Source organism: Crocuta crocuta, unplaced genomic scaffold (genome assembly GCF_008692635.1).
Source record: "Crocuta crocuta isolate KB4526 unplaced genomic scaffold, BGI_CrCroc_1.0 scaffold186, whole genome shotgun sequence".
Lineage (NCBI taxonomy): Eukaryota > Metazoa > Chordata > Mammalia > Carnivora > Hyaenidae > Crocuta > Crocuta crocuta.
The window spans coordinates 5,030,660-5,047,840 of NW_027551569.1; the positions used below are offsets into that span (position 1 = coordinate 5,030,660).

The window sequence follows — 17,181 nt, forward strand, 5'->3', positions numbered from 1 at the left end:
TGGACGTGGAAGTCAGAAAAAGCAACAAGATGAAGGGTGAGGGCAGGGTGGGGGGAAGCACATTGGAGGGTTAGTTGTACATGGTCCACGGTGGGGAGGTTTATGAACTCCTCTGCCAGAACACAGGAGACGAAGGCAGTGAGCTAGCCTTGGCCTGGAAGTTCCAGGCTGGCCCATCCGGTGCGGCCAGCCCTGTGCTCACCTTGCCTCACAGGTGTTCCTGGCACTTCCCTCCCTGGGGAAATGGAGAGGGAGAAAAGGGCGCAGGCGTTGTGAGCAGTAACAGTCTTTGCTGCAGCTCAGCCAGCCCTCCTCTTCCCCACCCTGCACAGGGCACACTTGACTTTGTTCAGAGCAAACTCAAAGTAGGGGAACCAAAAACTCTCATGTGAGTAGAGAGAAAAGTCACCGGGTTGCAAGATAGGTCACCGACACTCTAGCGGCCCTCACAATACCGAGCACAAAGGCCAATCAGCAGAGTGGGGCAAATGGGGGATCAGCAAACATTGGCAGCTTTCTGTGGCCTTGGGCAACTCACACAATCTCCTTCGGCTTTAGTCTCCTCCTCTTTAAAAGGTGGGCAACGATGACCACCTCCTGGGACTACTGCAAAGATGCCACCAGGCCAGCCTCAAGGAGGACGTGGCATAAAACTGCCCAGGAGGATGCTGCCATGTTCCTTCTGCGGGATGGTCCCCTGGGCAGAGCCACGGCCCGGCCGGGAGAACTGAGATCTCTAGTTTCCAAGGAAGGACACGCACCTCCGCCCTGCCCACTAAGTGCCCACGGTTACCTTCGATCTCCAGGTCTGTTTCTGAGCTCTCTCGGCCTGACTTCTCTTTTTCTACAGCCACAGAGGCCTCAGCCTCACAGTAGAGGGTTTCGTCACTGTTCTGTGCTTCTGGTTCCATTTCGGGTTCATCTAGAAGAAAAACTCATCTCCTTGATTCTGGAAATGAAACCTCTGACTGAGAGGCACCTGAGAGGGTGAAGTCCACCAGTGGCTTCTCCCCTGCTCCCCCCTCCTCCACCCCTCCCTTCTTTTGCCTGCCAGGTCTTGGAGGAGCTCCCCCCACCAGCCTCATGGGGCTCAAGGTGCCAAGGGACTGCAGTGTGCATTCAGTCCCGCCTGAGGACTCCATTCCACAAGCCCTCCCTCCCGGACACCGTGCCACCGCCTGACCATCTGTAGAGTCTTGTGCTAAACACCCCCTCATGTCCTCTGCAGACTCCCTGTTCCTGCCTCATTCCCTGCCTGGGGCCTGTCTCGGAGACTGGCACTATTTTCCTTCTTGTTGGCTTGGGTGGGCTTCAGGGTCTGCTTTGCTCTCTCAGGGGAAGGACACATGCCGATGCCTAGGCCTCCTCACGGGCAGGCATGAACAGTACTGCGAGGGGCGAGGGACAGGGCAGAGTGGGCCACTTGCGACATACGTAAAATGAAATGGAACACAAGCAGTCCCAAGGAGAAAGAAGGATAACTTGATTCCTAAGACCTTGACCTAGCTTCTCTTCCTTCCAATCCAACATTTATTTTGGGATCATGAGGAAGGAAGAGCCCGGGGTGGGGTGGGGTGGGCGGGGGCTTTGTGCCTGGGTGCCTCAGTTGGTTAAGCATCTGACTTCAGTTCACATCATGATCTCACGGTTCATGAGTTTGAGCCCTGTTTCTGGCTCACTGCTGTCAGCACAGAGCCTGCTTCGGATCCTCTGTCCCCCTCTCTCTGCCCCTCCCCTGCTTGAACGCCCTCAAAAAGAAATAAACATTAAAAAAAAAAAAAAGAAAGAAAGAAGAGCTTGCAAAATCTTGCTGGGGGTGAAATTAATTGCCATGATTAAATACACATGTCCTAAGCTTCTATCATCCCAGGCCTGATATTTGCTGGACCTGAGTTTTCTGCTGCTGGAGTAGGCTGGGTTCCCGAAAGCCACACACAGGAGGCTAGAGCTACTCCTCCCACATCCACAGGATGCAGTGTTTGGAGGAGCCATGATGGGAAACCAACAGGTGGCCCATCAAAACTTAGCCAGTCTACTCTTTGGGTGGGCTGAGCATTGTGGCAGGGGTCTCAAGTTTTAACCACCCAAGTTCTAATATAGTGGGGTTCCTAATAAGCTCATGCAGATGTTTTCTTAGTCCTTATCCATACACCAAGCTCCAATAATTATTTCCAAGACTGTAAGACAAGGTCTGTGTGATCAGGGGTGGAAGTAGCAGTGGCCCCACAGTTAGAAGATAAACAGCAGCTTAGCCGTCAAACTCAACCATCAAAAAGTTATGACTTTCTGATCTTAATATCCTCTTTAATCATACAATTTTATTTTATTTATTATTTTTTTTTAATTTTTTTTATTTATTTCTAGGAGAGAGAGAGAGAGACAGCGTGAGCAGGGGTGGGTCAGAAAGAGAGGGAGTCACAGACTCTGAAACAGGCTCCAGGCTCTGAGCTGGCAGTCAGCACAGAGCCCGACACGGGGCTCAAACCCACGAACCGTGAGATCATGACCTAAGCGAAAGTCGGACGCTTAACTGACTAAGCCACCCAGGCGCCCCAAATCATACAATTTTAGAATTCCATCCAACCAGTAGAATGCTAGTAAATGTTTAACAGGCTCTCCAGAAAAAAAAAATCATTGATTTGTAATGTTAGCCCATATAGGTGGCGTAAATATTCCCAACATGGTGGATTTCAAACTACCAACATGACATCAAACAGCTCATAAAACGAAAATTAAAGCTGGCCAGAGTGAGTACGAGCCAATTCTAGCACCGCATTGGCTCCAACTGTCTCATTTCCTGTTTGGGAGGCCATGAGGCCAAGTCAATGTTACCCATCATCCCAATTCTAGAGGGTCCCGGGTGAGGAGGGAAGGGGGCTTCAGGGTCCCTTTGATCACTGGGTGCCATGCTGAGACAGCCCAGAAGGGCCTGAGTGGTGAGAGGTGGGATGCCTGTTCACCTTTTGTCTCAGGCTCAAGAGGTTCATCATTGTCCATGGCGCCAGGGCCCTCTCGGGGGCCACTGCCAGCTTCTTGCCAACTTTCTGCTTCTTCCCTATGAAGCACTCCTGTCCATTCACTTCTGCCTCAAACTTCGCACACCCTGCCCCCACACAGACAAATGCCAGGGGGGGCTGTAGCTATCCTTCCATCTCAGCAAACCCTGGGGAGAGTGGGCTTTGGAGGGAATAGGACATGCATGGATTTGACCCCAACTCTGTCTGGGAGAAGTAGCTACTTGCTGGGATCATCAGGGAGAGTAGTATGGCTCTATTCCCGGGAGCCCTGTCAAAAGGATGTCCCCCACCCCACGACTTTGTGACTCAGGAGCCACTTTAACTTCACCTCTTCAACATTCCATGACCTCATGCAGCCATTGTGATCCACATGGGGTGGACCTGGTAACAGCCAGCCTCCTGCCCTCTTGGTGGCTCTGGCAGTCCTCTTTTCTCATGTCCACTGGGGCCGAGCCTGGGCTCGGCTGTGAGTGTGAAGGTGCTGTGGGGGGGCTTCTCGGTGGTGTTGTGTTTCCCTCTGAGTCAGGAGCAAATCCAAGCCCCTTAATCAGGTGACTGTGAAGAGCCGCCACCATGTTCTTCTCTCAAGGTGGTTGTGCTTCAGGTACGAAATATTTCAGTGATGGGTGAAGTCAGTTTTCTTCTACCCAGCTCTCATTCCTTCCCCCCCCACCTCGGGCGAGTATCCTCAACGTTGGAGCAGAAGATCAAAAGCAAAGCACAACAAACATATGCTCTATTACTACAATTTGTTGGAGCCAAAGTACTGTTCAATCCAAACTACTGGGCTGCCTAACTTGAAACCACTCAACGATTGTTCCCTCGCTTGGCTGTTTTCACATGTCTCAGAGTTGAAGTTCACTTGCAGTTTACTATCAAGAGAATCTGGAGACGTGTTTGTTCCTTCTTGACAAGCTTTCAGCACATCAACGGTCAGGTCAGTGACTGGTGGGCTTGGGAACATGGAAATCCCTCTTTGCCACTGAGAGGAACGATGAAGAATTTGTGTAGGGAGAACATAATTAGAGCCTTGGACCCAAAAAAACCCAACAAACAAACAAACAAACAACAACAACAAAACCATGTATATCTGAGACATTACTCATTCCTGAATAAGTATTTGTTCTGAAAAATATTTAGAGAGCATCTATTATGTAAAAGGCACTACACTAGGCACCAATGTGGGGAGGGGATGCAGACATGATTATGGCTTGGACTCTTCAAGGCATGTGTGATACAAGATAGAAATTGACACAGCCACCCCTAGGGTATGAGGGTTGTAGACAAATATTTTTGGCAGCTCCTGTTCACATAAAGAATTTGAGTCACCCCAAATCATGGTCACCCCAATCTAGCAGTCCAATCTCATGTAGTTCCTTGAAAGAAACACCAAACATACCAGGGGGAGTGATCGACTCCTAGGGTGATTTGGTAAGCATGGGTCCTGGAGACCCTTTGGGCATTTGGTCTACTCCATGTTGGTGCAGAGGATAGAAAATGTCCTTAAAGGAGAAAAATGGGGGACTGGAGAGTATGTAGATCCTGGTCTAAATTCTGGGTGCTGTGCCTAAACGGCACCATGTGGTCTTATTTACAAAGGGCAAATTAGAAAATTTGGAGGAAAGCACTCTAGCCACTAGGCAGAAGCACCAGGCAGTAACTGGAAATTGATAAAGATCATGAGGGAGATTTGCTGGGATTTCAAGGGAGGGTGAGGTTTCTTCAGGCTGGGAAGCATTCGTGGGCTCTGGACTAGTAGAGTTCTGGCAAAAGGCATTTCTAGGAATGCAGAATAACGGAAGGAAACAGAACCCAAGGTGGGTTTGGGGGAGTATAGGGCACAAAGAGTAGTAGGGAAAAGAGGGGCAACAGGAATGAGAGCAATTTCAGAAATAGATCCAAATGCAGTGAAAAGTCAACAGGAAGCCACCAAAGATTTTTGAACAGGAGGGTGATTTAATCAGAGCTTCTCTTTATAATGATGGACAGCAATTATTTATTTATTTGGGGAAGAGTCCATTCTGGAGAAACAAAAATGTTCAGGAACCATAATTTAAAAATTTCATATCTTTAAAAAATCATGAAATGTAATATCTTCAACTTCTTTTTATATGTTATTTTGAAAATTTCTTTCTTATTGAGGGGTATCCTTTTTTATTTTTTTTATTTTTTTATATTTTTATTTATTTTTAGGAAAGAGAGAGAGAGAGACAGCGTGAGCAGGGGAGGGTCAGAGAGAGGGAGATACAGACTCTGAAACAGGCTCCAGGCTCTGAGCTGGCAGTCAGCACAGAGACTGACACGGGGCTCGAACCCACGAACCGTGAGATCATGACCTAAGCGAAAGTCGGACGCTTAACCGACTAAGCCACCCAGGTGCCCCAGGGGTATCCTTTTTTAAATTAAAGTTTTCATTTGGAAATATTTTGGATTACAGCAGTTACAAAAACAGTAGAGTTCCCATATACTCTTCATCTAGTTTTCCCTTGTGTTAACATCTTGCATAGAAAAATTACCAAAACTAAGAAACTAACATTGCTATTGACCACATTAAAGATCATTTTTGTATGTCATCAGTTTTTTCACTAATGTCTTCTTTGTTCTGGGATCCAATCCAGGATCCCGAAATATGACATTTCTTCAGTCTTTGTCTCTCATGACCTTGAACTTGTAGAAAGTACTGGTCAGATATTTTGTGTAATGTCCCTCAATTTGGGCTTGTCTGATGTTTTTCCATGACTACTGGGAAGGGTGCCAGAGCTGATGTGCCCTTCTCAGTGCATATCAGGGACATACGATGTCAATATGCATTATGTCGATCTCTCGGTCATGGTAGTATCTGCCAGGTTTATCTACTGTAAAGTTACTATTTCCCGTTTGTAATTAATACATATTTTGGAGAAGATATTTTATGCAAATATCTTATTTCTGCTTAAAATTTTTGCTCAATAATTTTAGCATCCATTGATCTTTTAAAAAAATGTTTATTTATTTATTTTGAGGTAGGGAGGGGCAGAGAGAGAGAGAGAGAGGAGGGAGAGAATCCCAAGCAGGCTCCACGTAGTCAGTGTGGAGCCTGATGTGGGGCTCCATCTCATGAAACTGTGAAATCATGACCTGAGCTGATATCAGGTGTGGGATGCTTAACCAACTGAGCCACCTAGGCATCCCAGCACCCATTGATTTTATAGAGATCTTGCCTCAACAAGTACTATAGTCATGTTCTAATAGTGACTTTCTGTTCCTACAATCCTCTACCTTTGTTAACTGGAATTTGTAAGAAACAGTGGTCCCTTTCCTTTGTTTATTTATTTGGTTGTTTATATTAATGGGGATCACGGATGCTTATCTTATTATTTGGGTTACAATACAATACTATCATTATTTTGCTGTTCACATTCCAACTTTGGCTATGGGAGCTCATTCAGGTTGACTTTTGTGCCCTTTCGACATGCTCCCCGCCTTTCATTTTAATTTTTTTGATCACACCACAGGCATTAAGCACTTTTCCAAGGAGACTGAAAACCTAGATGTGGGTGCTGGTGGGCTCATCACTGTTAAGTTGTCACTGCTTCTAGTCCTTTCCAGTGGATAGAACTAGGAAATGCATGCTAGCATGTGTACTGACCCACGTAAAACACACATCTGTATTTAGTTCCGTACCCATCTGTTTATATGTATGTGAAACAAAAGCCACGAATACACCCATACCTCTGATTCCACCCAGCACCACAGGAGACATTTATCTCTTTCCTCAGAGCATATTTGTCATTTCTTTCTCCTCAAGAAACCTGGCTCTCCTTTTTTACAATATATTTACTTATTTGCTGATCTCTAGTATATAGTTTCAGAATTGCTAAACTATAACAGGGGAAACAAATTTACCAACTAGAATACAGTATTATATAGGTTTTTTTTTTTTTAGTGAGTGTGTGTTTATCTTTATGTATCCAGTTAAAACACCTTCCCCCCCAAATTACCTAGGTCTGCTCTTTCTTCCTAGCCCCTTCAGTGTGGTTGTTTGATTCATTTGTAACATAGGTGCACTTGTCACAGCCTGCATTTCATCTTTCCCCACTTATCCTGGTTGATTTTATTTAATTTACATACAGCAGCATTCACTTTGTGCAGCACAGTTCTGTGGGTTTCCACAAATGCAGAGATTCACTTATTTACTACCATGCTTCCACTCGAAACAGTCCCATCACCCCAAAATTTCCCTCATGCTGCCCCTTTATGATTCACCCCTTCCCCCAGCCCAACCCCCAGACCTTTTCCAGAGTCATATAAATGAAATCATACAGTGTGTAGTTTTGGGGGATGAGGAGGTCTGGCTTCTTTCATTTAAGATTTATCCCTATTGTTGCATGAAGCTGAAGCTGAGCTCGTTCCTTTTGTTTGTTTGTTTGTTTGTTTTTTGAAGAGTAATATTCTACTGTAGGATGTACCATACTTATCCATTCACCTGCTAGATCTTCATATTTTCCCTTCCTTGGTGATTATGAGCAAAGGAGCTATAAACAATCACATATAGGTTTTCGTGTGAACATAAGATTTCATTTCTCTTGAGTATTAAATACCTAGGAGTGGGATTGTTGTGCGTATATAGCAGCTATATGTTTAACCTTGAAACCACCATGTTGTTATCCAAAGTCCAAAGGGGCTGTACTGATTTGAATTCCCAGCAGGAATATATGGTAGCATTAGTTGCTCGACATTCTCACCAACACTTGATACTGCATTTGTTTTTGCTTTGCCGTTTTAATTGTGTAGTGGTATTTCATGGTGGTTTTAATTTGCATTTCCCTAATGGCTAGTGATGCTGAACATGCTTACGTATGGTTTTTTTTTTGGCCATTCATCTATCTTCTTTACTGTTTGTTCAGATCTTTTGCCCAATTTTAAGTTGGGTGGCTCATTTTCTTACTGAGTTTTGAGAGTCCTTGATGTATTCTGGGCAGAATCCCTTTGTCAAAAATATGGTTTGCAAATATTTTCTATGTTTGTGGTTTAGCTTCTTATCCTTAACAGTGTCTTTCACACATTTCAATTTTGATACTGTCAAATAATTTTGATAATTTTCCAGAATCCATTATTGAAACATTTTCAAAATTTATCAAAATTATCAATTATTTTTCTTTTATGGATCCTGTTTTTGATGTCATATCTAAACTTTCTGCCACCCCAAGGTCACGTAGATTTTTCTCCTGTGTTTCATCATAGAAGCTTTACAGTTTTAGTGTTTACATGTAAGTCTGTGATCCACTAAAATTTATGCTAACATAAAATTTATCATTTTAACCCTTTTAAAGTATACAATTCAGTGGCTTTAAGTACATTAACAACGTTGTACAACCACCATTATTTGTTGTTCTTTCTCCATTTATTGCCTTTTTACCACTGTCAAAAGTCTGTTGACTACATGTATCTTTGGGGTTATTCGTGGAGCTAGCATTTCAGACTGCATAACCAGCATGTGATGTCCCATCTAATCAAAATGTTGTACTTTTACACCACTCACTTATTTGTGAGATGAGGCCTTGAGGCACTAGGAGGTAGGCATAAGGCATTTAGGGGGTGGCAGGTAAACTAACTCTACAGGTAATCCAAAGAACAAGAAAGAAAGAGACAGTCCCTGGGGACAAGGGGAGCTATGATTTTGACTTGAAACGAGTCAAAGAGAATGTCGCCCTGGGTGAGGTACAGCCTGATACTAACAATGAAAATTTCCTCCTTTATAGCCAATATTATTGCTATAACACTTCTACTAGTGGGGAACACGGTAGATGAATGCTTTACTGTCCTATAAGCTACCATTTATATGGCACTTGCAAATGCATAGACTTTACATTTAAATTGTCTATTATTATTCTATTATGAGATACTATTTAAAAAATTTTTCAATGTTTATTTATTTTTTGAGAGAGAGAGAGAGCAAGAGTGCCAGTTGGGGAGAGGCATATGAGATACTAATTTTTTTAAGTTTATTTTGAGAGAGGAAGGGCAGAGAGAGAGGGAGAGAGAGAATCCCAAGCAGGCTCCAAGCTCAGCATAGGGCCTGACTCAGGGTTTGACCCCATGGCTCAGAGATCATGACCTGGGCCCAAATCAAGAATCGGATGCTCAACCAACTAAGCCACTCAGGTGCCCTGAGATACTGCTTTTTATTACCATTTTACAGAGGAGGAAACTGAGCACAGAGAGGCTAAGTAACTAGCCCAAGATCACACAGCTAGAAAGTGGCTGAACTGGAATATTGATGAATCTGGCTGCAGAGCCCATGCTGCATCTCTACATTGAGCCCCTTTGCTGTTAATTTAACATGACAAGGTTGTTCTCCATTCAGGGCAACTGCTGTTCATGGTTTAGAAGGGCCTGGGTGCAGGAGATATATTTTAGGAATTGGCAAACTAGAGTACATATAGAGGACCAAATCTGGACTACTGCTTGTTTTATAAATAAAGTTTTCTTAACATACAGTCAGTATCACTCATTTAGGTATATCTGTGGCTGCTTTCATACAGTCACATGGCAAAGTTAAGCAGTTGCTACAGAGACCCATGGCCTGCAAAGCCAAAAACATTTCCTATCTGGTCCTTTAAGGAAAAGTTTGCCATTGTATTTGACAGCCAGTAGCATAAGATAATGAAGGTTCCAGTTCTCCAAGGAAGGAATGGGGGAAAAAGAATCCAAGAAAGTTGGCAGAAACCACGTTAGGAGGCAAGGTGTAGAAGCGCGGGGGCACCTGGGTAGCTCAGTCGGTTGGGCAATTGACTCTTGGTTTTGGCTCAGGTCATGATCTCACAGTTCATGGGATCGAGCCCCATGTTGGGCTCTGTGCTGAAAGCATGGAGCCTGCTTAGGATTCTCTCTTTCTCCCTCCGCCCTCAAAATAAATAAATAAACATGTTTAAAAAATGAGGAAGCACAATCAAAGAAAGAAACAGATGCCATTGTTATTAGATGTAATAATATCCCATTTTATGCAAGTGCTTTTTAAAAAGATGATAGTTGTAAATCAAGTGGGATTTCAAATATGAGGAGGTCTTTGAAAGAAAGGCACTTGCAGAATTATAAAGCAAGGAATTTTCCATCATGTGCCAGTTTGGATTTTATTGTGCTCCGTTTCCTTATGAAACTGAAGCTCTTCGTTCATTCATTGTGTTGAGTTCCCTAGTGCTGGGTGAGGCGATGGGAACAGAGTGGTGAGCCACATGAAGTATATAGTTTACTGAGGGGTACTGATGAGTATAAAGGGACAGTGACCGTGCTGGGTCCAGAATGAGCAAGGATGTGAGAGAAGCAAATGGGAGGAGGCTTTTGGTCCAGACTGGGGACACTGATATGTTTGCGTGGGGGTGGTGCTGGAAATTTGGGGAAGCTTCCTTGAGGAAGAAATGTCTAGGCTGAGACTTGAAGGTCCATTAGGCAATAACTGGATGAAGGCAGGGGCAGGGGCAGACCCGGGGCAGAAAGAGGCTGGAAATAAAGCATGTACAAAGTCTCTGCAGCCTGCTGAGGCCATCACAGGTGGTTTAGTAAGGCTGGGGTGGGATCCTCATTGAGGGGAGTGGTGATGGAAGGGAAGAACAGACAGAAGACATGGGAAGTGAGCAGAGGCCAATAGCAGAGGGCCTTTGGTGCTCTGCTAAGGAGTTTGGCCTGCCTTTTGAGGATAGTGGAGTTTGCAGAGCGGTTTTAAGCCGAAGTGTGACCAGACATGATTCACAGAGTAGAAATATTGCTCTGGCTGCAATGTAGAAGACAGACAGGGGAAAGGAGGAGGATCAAGGCCAGGTAGAAGTGGCTGCAGGGACGCCTGGGTGGCTCAGCCAGTTAAGCATCTGACTCTTGATTTCAGCTCAGGTCATGACCTCACAATTTGTGAGATCGAGCCCTGCATTGGGTTCTGTGCTTGACAGTGTGAAGCCTGCTTGGGATTCTCGTTCTCTCCCTCTCTCTCTGCCCCTATCCCACTCATGCTCACTCTCTCCCTCTCTTAAAAAGAAAAAAAAAGTGCTGCAGGGATGGAGGGGACTTAGTGAATAAACATAAAGAAGTCCAAACCACTCAGAACAGCTTGGATATGAGAATAAAAGGGAGAGGAAAAAGCCTGAGGCCAGGGTAACTTGATAGATGACTGTGCCATTCAGAGAGAAGTGGACAGAAGAGCTGAGGGGACAGAGGTGTAGTCATTTTTGGAGAATGGTGGGGAAAGGTGCTGAATGCAATTTTGGGCGTGTTGAGTCTCTAAGGTGCCTCTGGGACGTCTATTGGAGAGGCTGATGGGCAAAAGGCTTTTGAGTCTGTGGCCCAGGAAAAGGATTTAAAATGTAGATATGGGAGTTGTTGGTATGTGGATGGTATCTGAAGCCATTGGAAGGGTGAACATTTCTCAAGGAGGGATTTTAAAGCAAGAAGAGGATGGGGAGCCTGGGTGGCTCAGTTGGTTAAGCAGATGACTTCAGCTCAGGTCATGATCTCATGGTTCGTGAGTTTGAGCCCCGCGTTGGGCTCTGTGCTGACAGCCAGCTCAGAGCCTGGAGCCTGTTTTGGATTCTGTGTCTCCCTCTCTCTCTGACCCTCCCCTGATCACGCTGTCTGTCTCTCTCTCTCTCATAAATAATTTAAAAAAAAAAATCAAAAAAATAAATAAATAAAGTGAGAAGAGGAAAGTGACCAAGGATGAAATCCTGGGAACACCATCATTGAAAGAGGGGGTGTTCAGGGGAACAGAAATGAAAGACACTAGGACAAATGTCCACAGTGTCAGAAGGAAAACAAGAATGTCATGGAAACCAACAGGAGAGAATCTTACAAGGAGGGGGGAGTTAGGCAAAGTTACAGAACATTCAAGAAATAATAAAGCCTGGAGGGTGCCCATTAAAAGTGGCAACAAAGGAGGCACTGGGGAATTTGGTGGGGACTTTCAGTGGAGTGGTGAGGACAGAGGCTCCGTAGCAGTGGAATGGAGATGAGAGGAGTGAAAGATGAGGAAGTATGGGTATCAGGAGCAGATGACTCAAGAAGCTCATCTGTGAGGGAGAGGTGGGGAGATGGAGGTATGGCTGGAGGAGATGGGCTGGGGGAGAGTTTTATATAGGAGAGACCTGAAGCATGTTTAAATGTTGATGGGAAGGAGTCTGGGATGAAAACAAGAGGGGTGAGCAGAAGGAGCATACTCTCTGAAGAAGTAGGAGGAGGGGATGCCAAGCATGATGGAGTGGCCAGCTGTTCCGCTGGGAGGGAAGGAAGGTGGCTAAGGATGCTGGTCAGTGTGTAGGTGTGGCAACAAGGAGGAGAGAGTTTTCACTTGGTGGCTCTATTTTTTCTCTAAAGTTTATAGGGAGAAGATCTCCAGAGAACAAGATGGGACATCATAGGACAAGTTTGATAAGAATGGTCATCGTGGAAATGGGAGAGAAAGCTAGTTAGGAACAGGGCATTTCTGGGCAGGGTTGAGGGCTGCAGTGAGGCTGGAGACCAGCAAGCACACTAATAGCTCCAGTCCAGGATGTTGGTCATTTTATTCACCAGTGCTCAGCCGCCCAGATGTAAGAGCCAAGAAGGAGAATGGTTTTACTTGACCTAGGAGTAATCAAAGAACAGTGGGCAAGAGAGTTGATACTGGGAAGACAGTGATTGAAGAGATGGCTCTCGTGTGTGTGTGTGTGTGTGTGTGTGTGTGTGTGTGTGTGTTTGTGTGTGGTACCTGGTTGGGACAGTCAGTTAAGCGTTCGACCTTGACTTCAGCTCAGGTCATGATCTCACAGTCTGTGAGTTCAAGCTCCACGTTGGGCTCTGTGCTGACAGTGTGGAGCCTGGGGACTGCTTCGGATTCTGTGTCTCCCTCTCTCTCTGTCCTTCCCATGCTCATGTCTCTCTCTCTCTCCCTCAAAAATAAATAAACATTAAAAAAAAAGATGGCTTATGGGGATTCCATGTGGGATAGAAAAAGAAATGGTGACTGAGGGAAAGTATGAGGACAGAATAGAGAACCCAAGGGTTTGATGAGTTAGAGAGCTGCTGAAGCAAGAGCGAAAATGGAAGAGGCAGAAAGCCATCAGGTGATCTGTCAGAGTGAGTGTGTGAATTTAGGATTTCAGAGGTGGGCAGTACCCAGTAACAATATTCCAAGTGTGTCTGAAGTATAGTGAGAATAAGGCCACTGAGAAGGTGGTGACAATGAGCTTCTAGGGCTTGGGATGGCTCATCCACATTGGGCATAGGTGGGTTTGAAGTAAGAAAACCTGAGTCTAAGGCTAGAGTTTGCAATGAAAGAGGAGAAGGGCGCTGGAGGTCAAGAAAAGACAGGATGAGGTTGGGGTAACATTGATGAGTGCTTGATAAAGGTCTAATGAATACATGAATGGGTGAATCAGCAAATCAGTGAATGAGTGAATACATCAACTCAGACCAGTCTGGCACAATTCTGGGAATATCTAACCATAAATGCTGAGATCCCAGAGGAAACAGTCAGCTAACAGAAGCCAAGTTAGGAGGAGTGTACAGCTGTCAGGTTGTCATAAGATCTGAACGGATGCAGTTCTTTTCAGCCTGTCCCATCTGAGAGGCTGTTGAGCCTTCTAGACCTGTGCAGGTTTCACTATGATATCGACGAGCCCCTCGTAGCTACTGAGCACTTGAACAGTGTTTAATCTGAACTGACATGTGCTGTCATGTACACTGGATTCAAAGACTTAGTACAAAAAAGAAAAAAAGAAGAACATAAACTGCCTCATTTTAAAATATTGATGATATTGAAATGCTAATTTTTTGAATAAATGGGGTTAAATAAAACATACTACTAAAAATTAATTTCATCTTTTTTTCCTGCTTTCTATATGAGGCTATTGAAATATGTGGTTCACATTATATTTCTCTCGGGCACCTTTGCTTTAGGTCTTGTTCAGTAGCCTCTGCAATTCTGAAAAGGGGCAGCATGCCAGCTTGTATAATGTGCATGTTCAACCAATAAATGAATAAAGGCGGTCATCTTGAACTTCCACACATCCCTGCTGGCATAGGTAAAATTTGATCTTTGAGTTAAAAAACTCAAGGGCTTAAGTTTCTTGCATACAGAACATTTCCCTGTAAGAGAACGTTTTATACCCCTCAAAGTATTGCCAAGCCTTCCACTTGCCCTATTCGATAGGTTCTGCACTCTTGAAACCACCCAGTGGTTTATCATTGCCTCCCCTGTTACCACAGTTGGGATGAATTGAGGGACTCATCCGGTCTCTCTTCTTGGACTATTGCTGACATGAGGAGGCTGCAGATGCTAGAGACAGTGCCACATTACAGTTTAGAAGGCCCTTATTTCTGCCAGAGATTGTAGTAGATTAGCAGTAGACAGAGCTGGTTTGGGCTTAAATTAAAAAATATATATACAATAGTAAACACTAAGAGCTTACCCTGGGTTGGGCATGGAGAAGAAACTGAGGCTTCAAGAGGCTGGATAACTTGAGAGGTTCCACAGGTAGGAAGTGGCAGAGCCGCAATCTGAACTCAGGTGGTCTCACTCCAAAAGTTGTGATGCTCACACCCCCTACCCTTTCCAACATAGCTGAAAGTGGATTCGGAAAGAAAAAAGAGGTCAGTCTTGTTTACTTGGCTTTGGGAAAAGCCTCTGAAAGAATATGGAATCGGTTGGCCTGACACATTTTGCTCACACAGGCACTGAACAGCACTGTTGAGGATAGGTCTTTCACAGAGGCTCCCAAACTGTACACCTGAATAACCTGGTCAGTGTCAATGACCTGTTAAATCAGAACCCTGGGAGGAAGGCCTAGGAGTTTGTATATTTAAAACATTTCCAAGTGGAGAAGGAAACTCTCATTTCACAAAATGAAACACAGTCCCTAGGTAAGTACCTTGATTTGGAATCTGATTTACAACTTGGACTTCTAGGTCACCATTGGGGCAAAATGGAAGGAAGGTACAAGGAAAGTCTATTTAAGTCACATAAAAGGAGTGAGCCTGGTTTTGGGGGCTCCTTAGATAGAGCTAATGTTCTTGTGCTAGTTTCTAAGAGGCTTCCCAACCTTCAGATAGCCCCTGGGGCTCCTGCTGCTTCTCGGGCAAAGGCATGAGTGCTGTTACTTGAAGCCAGACTGACGCTCTCCTTCTTCCTTTTAGCCTTTCAGTGGTATGATGTACCCAGCTGGTCCTGGATCTGGTGACTCTCCAGAGGGCTTCTCCGAGCAACCGAGGGTCCAGCCACAAATTGGAAATTGCACAGCTCAGACGCTAGGTACTGAACGTGGGAGTATTATTACATAGTCCTTCCTTCAGAGTGCGGCTGAGGCAGACTGAGGCATGAGGGATGGGGGAGAGAGATTCAGGTCTTAGGGTAAGTGCACAATTGACGAAGACCTGGCCTTCATATAGTGACATAGGCTTTGTTTGGTCAGCAAAGATTTGGTCCCTACTATGTGCCTGGCATTGTTGCAGGCACTACAGAGATACCTTAGTGAAAACCAACTGACAAGCCAGACGTGGTCCCTGCCTTGTGGAACTTCCCCCNTTTCTTCCAGATTAGGTAAAAAGAGGGCCCGTTTTGAATAGGATGGGAGAGGAGACAAAGATGTAGACTTAAATTGTGACCTAGAATCTGAGCTGAGGAAGACAGTAGAGTCAGGAAAAGGATATAAATGGGGAAGAACTCGCTCTCTTCTCTGGGATGAGAAGAGAGAGATTATAGAAGTCAGGGCTGTGTGAGGCCTTAGAGAAAAACCTGCCCTTCATTTTACAGATGAGAAAACTGAGGGGCGGAGAGGTTATAGTGTATCCGAGGTGGACCCCTAGCTAGGTGGCAAAAGTGGAAGTGAGCCGGCGGCCTTAGAATGATACAATGGGAGCCTTCAACGAGGCGCTTGATTTTCAAAGTAGGCGCCTGGATGGCTTCCGGGAGCTAGGCCGGCTCCGTTGCCACGGGAACAGGCTCCCTGACCTCGCTGGCCCACGCGTGGCTCTTCACTCCCAATAAAGTTGTTGTTGAAGCGCAGCGGGGCCACGTGAGCCGCCCCAGGGGCGGGGCCAGGGGCGGGGCCGAGCAGGGANCGGGCGCGGGCGCGAGGGCGGTGGCCGGCCATGATCGCGTCGTGCCTGTGTTACCTGCTGCTGCCGGCCGCGCGCCTCTTCCGTGCCCTCTCAGGTACCGGCCCCGCGTCCTGGCAGGCGGGCGCCAGGCCCGGGCCCACGTCGGCGGGGCCCCGCGGGGCCTGGGGCCGGCGTGAGGNTGGGGAGGCGTCCCTCGGCCCCCGGGGCCGGTCCTGGACCCCACGAGGCCGGGGCCTGGCCGACGAGTCTCGCGGGCGGCCCCCCTCACGCCTGTGGCCTGGTGGCGTCGCGCCACNACCCTTGAGCTTGAACCCCCAGCTTGGATGCCGCTTCCAGAGCGTTTAGGGTTAGAGATTCCGTGCGGCGGAGCCAATGCCGGGAGAGAGGAGAGTTAGTCTTTCACTTTTCCGTAATCTGCCCGCGCTCCCCTCCCAGGTATTTGAAATTCCCGAGGCTCTTATGAGACCATCAATCTCTGTGACAGATCCCACGGAACTCCCAGAATGTTCTCTGGCAACTTAGAGGGCGGGACGGAACAAGAACTACTTTTCTTAGAAATAAGCGGTTCAGCTGCATTCTGTGCTGTTCCCTTCCCAGAACTTTACACACACTGTGTGTGTGAAAAATAGTCATTCATTTCTTTATTTCTGCGTGTCTGTCGCTAGAGTGCAAGCCGCGGGAGGGCAGGGCCATGTCGCTTTTGCTCCCTGTAGCTCTGGGGCTAGCACACTGACCCGAATGTAGCAGGCACTGAACTCGGGAATATTTGTGCGTCCGTACTTCTGAGAAATGAGACACTCCGCGGAAGCAATATTTTCAGAGAATTAAAGCATATTCCTTTATCCACATCGCGGTCATTTCTGGAGCTCTTCTGATGTCCCGTGACAGCCTTAGTGACATATACGAGTCCACAGGTTTATAGACCAATAGTCAGAGTTTAGAGATATCAGAGGAGGGGCCACCATCGTCCCTCCCCCGAACTTTCAGCTTTGTGTATTGGTTTCTACAGAAGGTTTTCTTTCTACCCTCCCCATTCTCTCCCTCCCTTCCTTATAAAAACCATTCTGTTGAAAAACCAACCGTCGCCACCACCACCAAAAAT

The 17,181-nt window shown here is 46.0% G+C and overlaps 2 protein-coding genes across 11 annotated transcripts in view; one reads left to right on the forward strand and one right to left on the reverse strand.

The window, feature by feature from the left end:
- Nucleotides 1–14,552, reverse strand: part of LRRC74A (leucine rich repeat containing 74A) — a 45,103-nt gene extending 30,551 nt beyond the window's left edge. For 6 of the 7 annotated variants that reach the window (XM_077750827.1, XM_077750826.1, XM_077750824.1 and 3 more), the window contains exons 1-2: nucleotides 2,961–3,297; nucleotides 794–922 (exon numbers count right to left, since the gene is read on the reverse strand). In XM_077750827.1, the coding sequence (XP_077606953.1) occupies nucleotides 794–922; nucleotides 2,961–2,997 (166 nt within the window). In that variant the 5' untranslated portion in view covers nucleotides 2,998–3,297. Of the gene's footprint in view, nucleotides 1–793; nucleotides 923–2,960; nucleotides 3,298–14,431 lie in introns of those variants that run through there. The other variant, XM_077750825.1, reaches the window with a different exon arrangement.
- ANGEL1 (angel homolog 1) overlaps nucleotides 3,476–17,181 on the forward strand; it is a 44,971-nt gene continuing 31,265 nt past the window's right edge. For 2 of the 4 annotated variants that reach the window (XM_077750818.1, XM_077750820.1), the window contains exons 1-2: nucleotides 3,476–3,954; nucleotides 15,156–15,270. In XM_077750818.1, coding sequence (XP_077606944.1) covers nucleotides 15,168–15,270 — 103 coding nt within the window. In that variant the 5' untranslated portion in view covers nucleotides 3,476–3,954; nucleotides 15,156–15,167. Of the gene's footprint in view, nucleotides 3,955–15,155; nucleotides 15,271–16,075; nucleotides 16,174–17,181 lie in introns of those variants that run through there. The other 2 variants (XM_077750817.1, XM_077750819.1) reach the window with 1 other exon arrangement.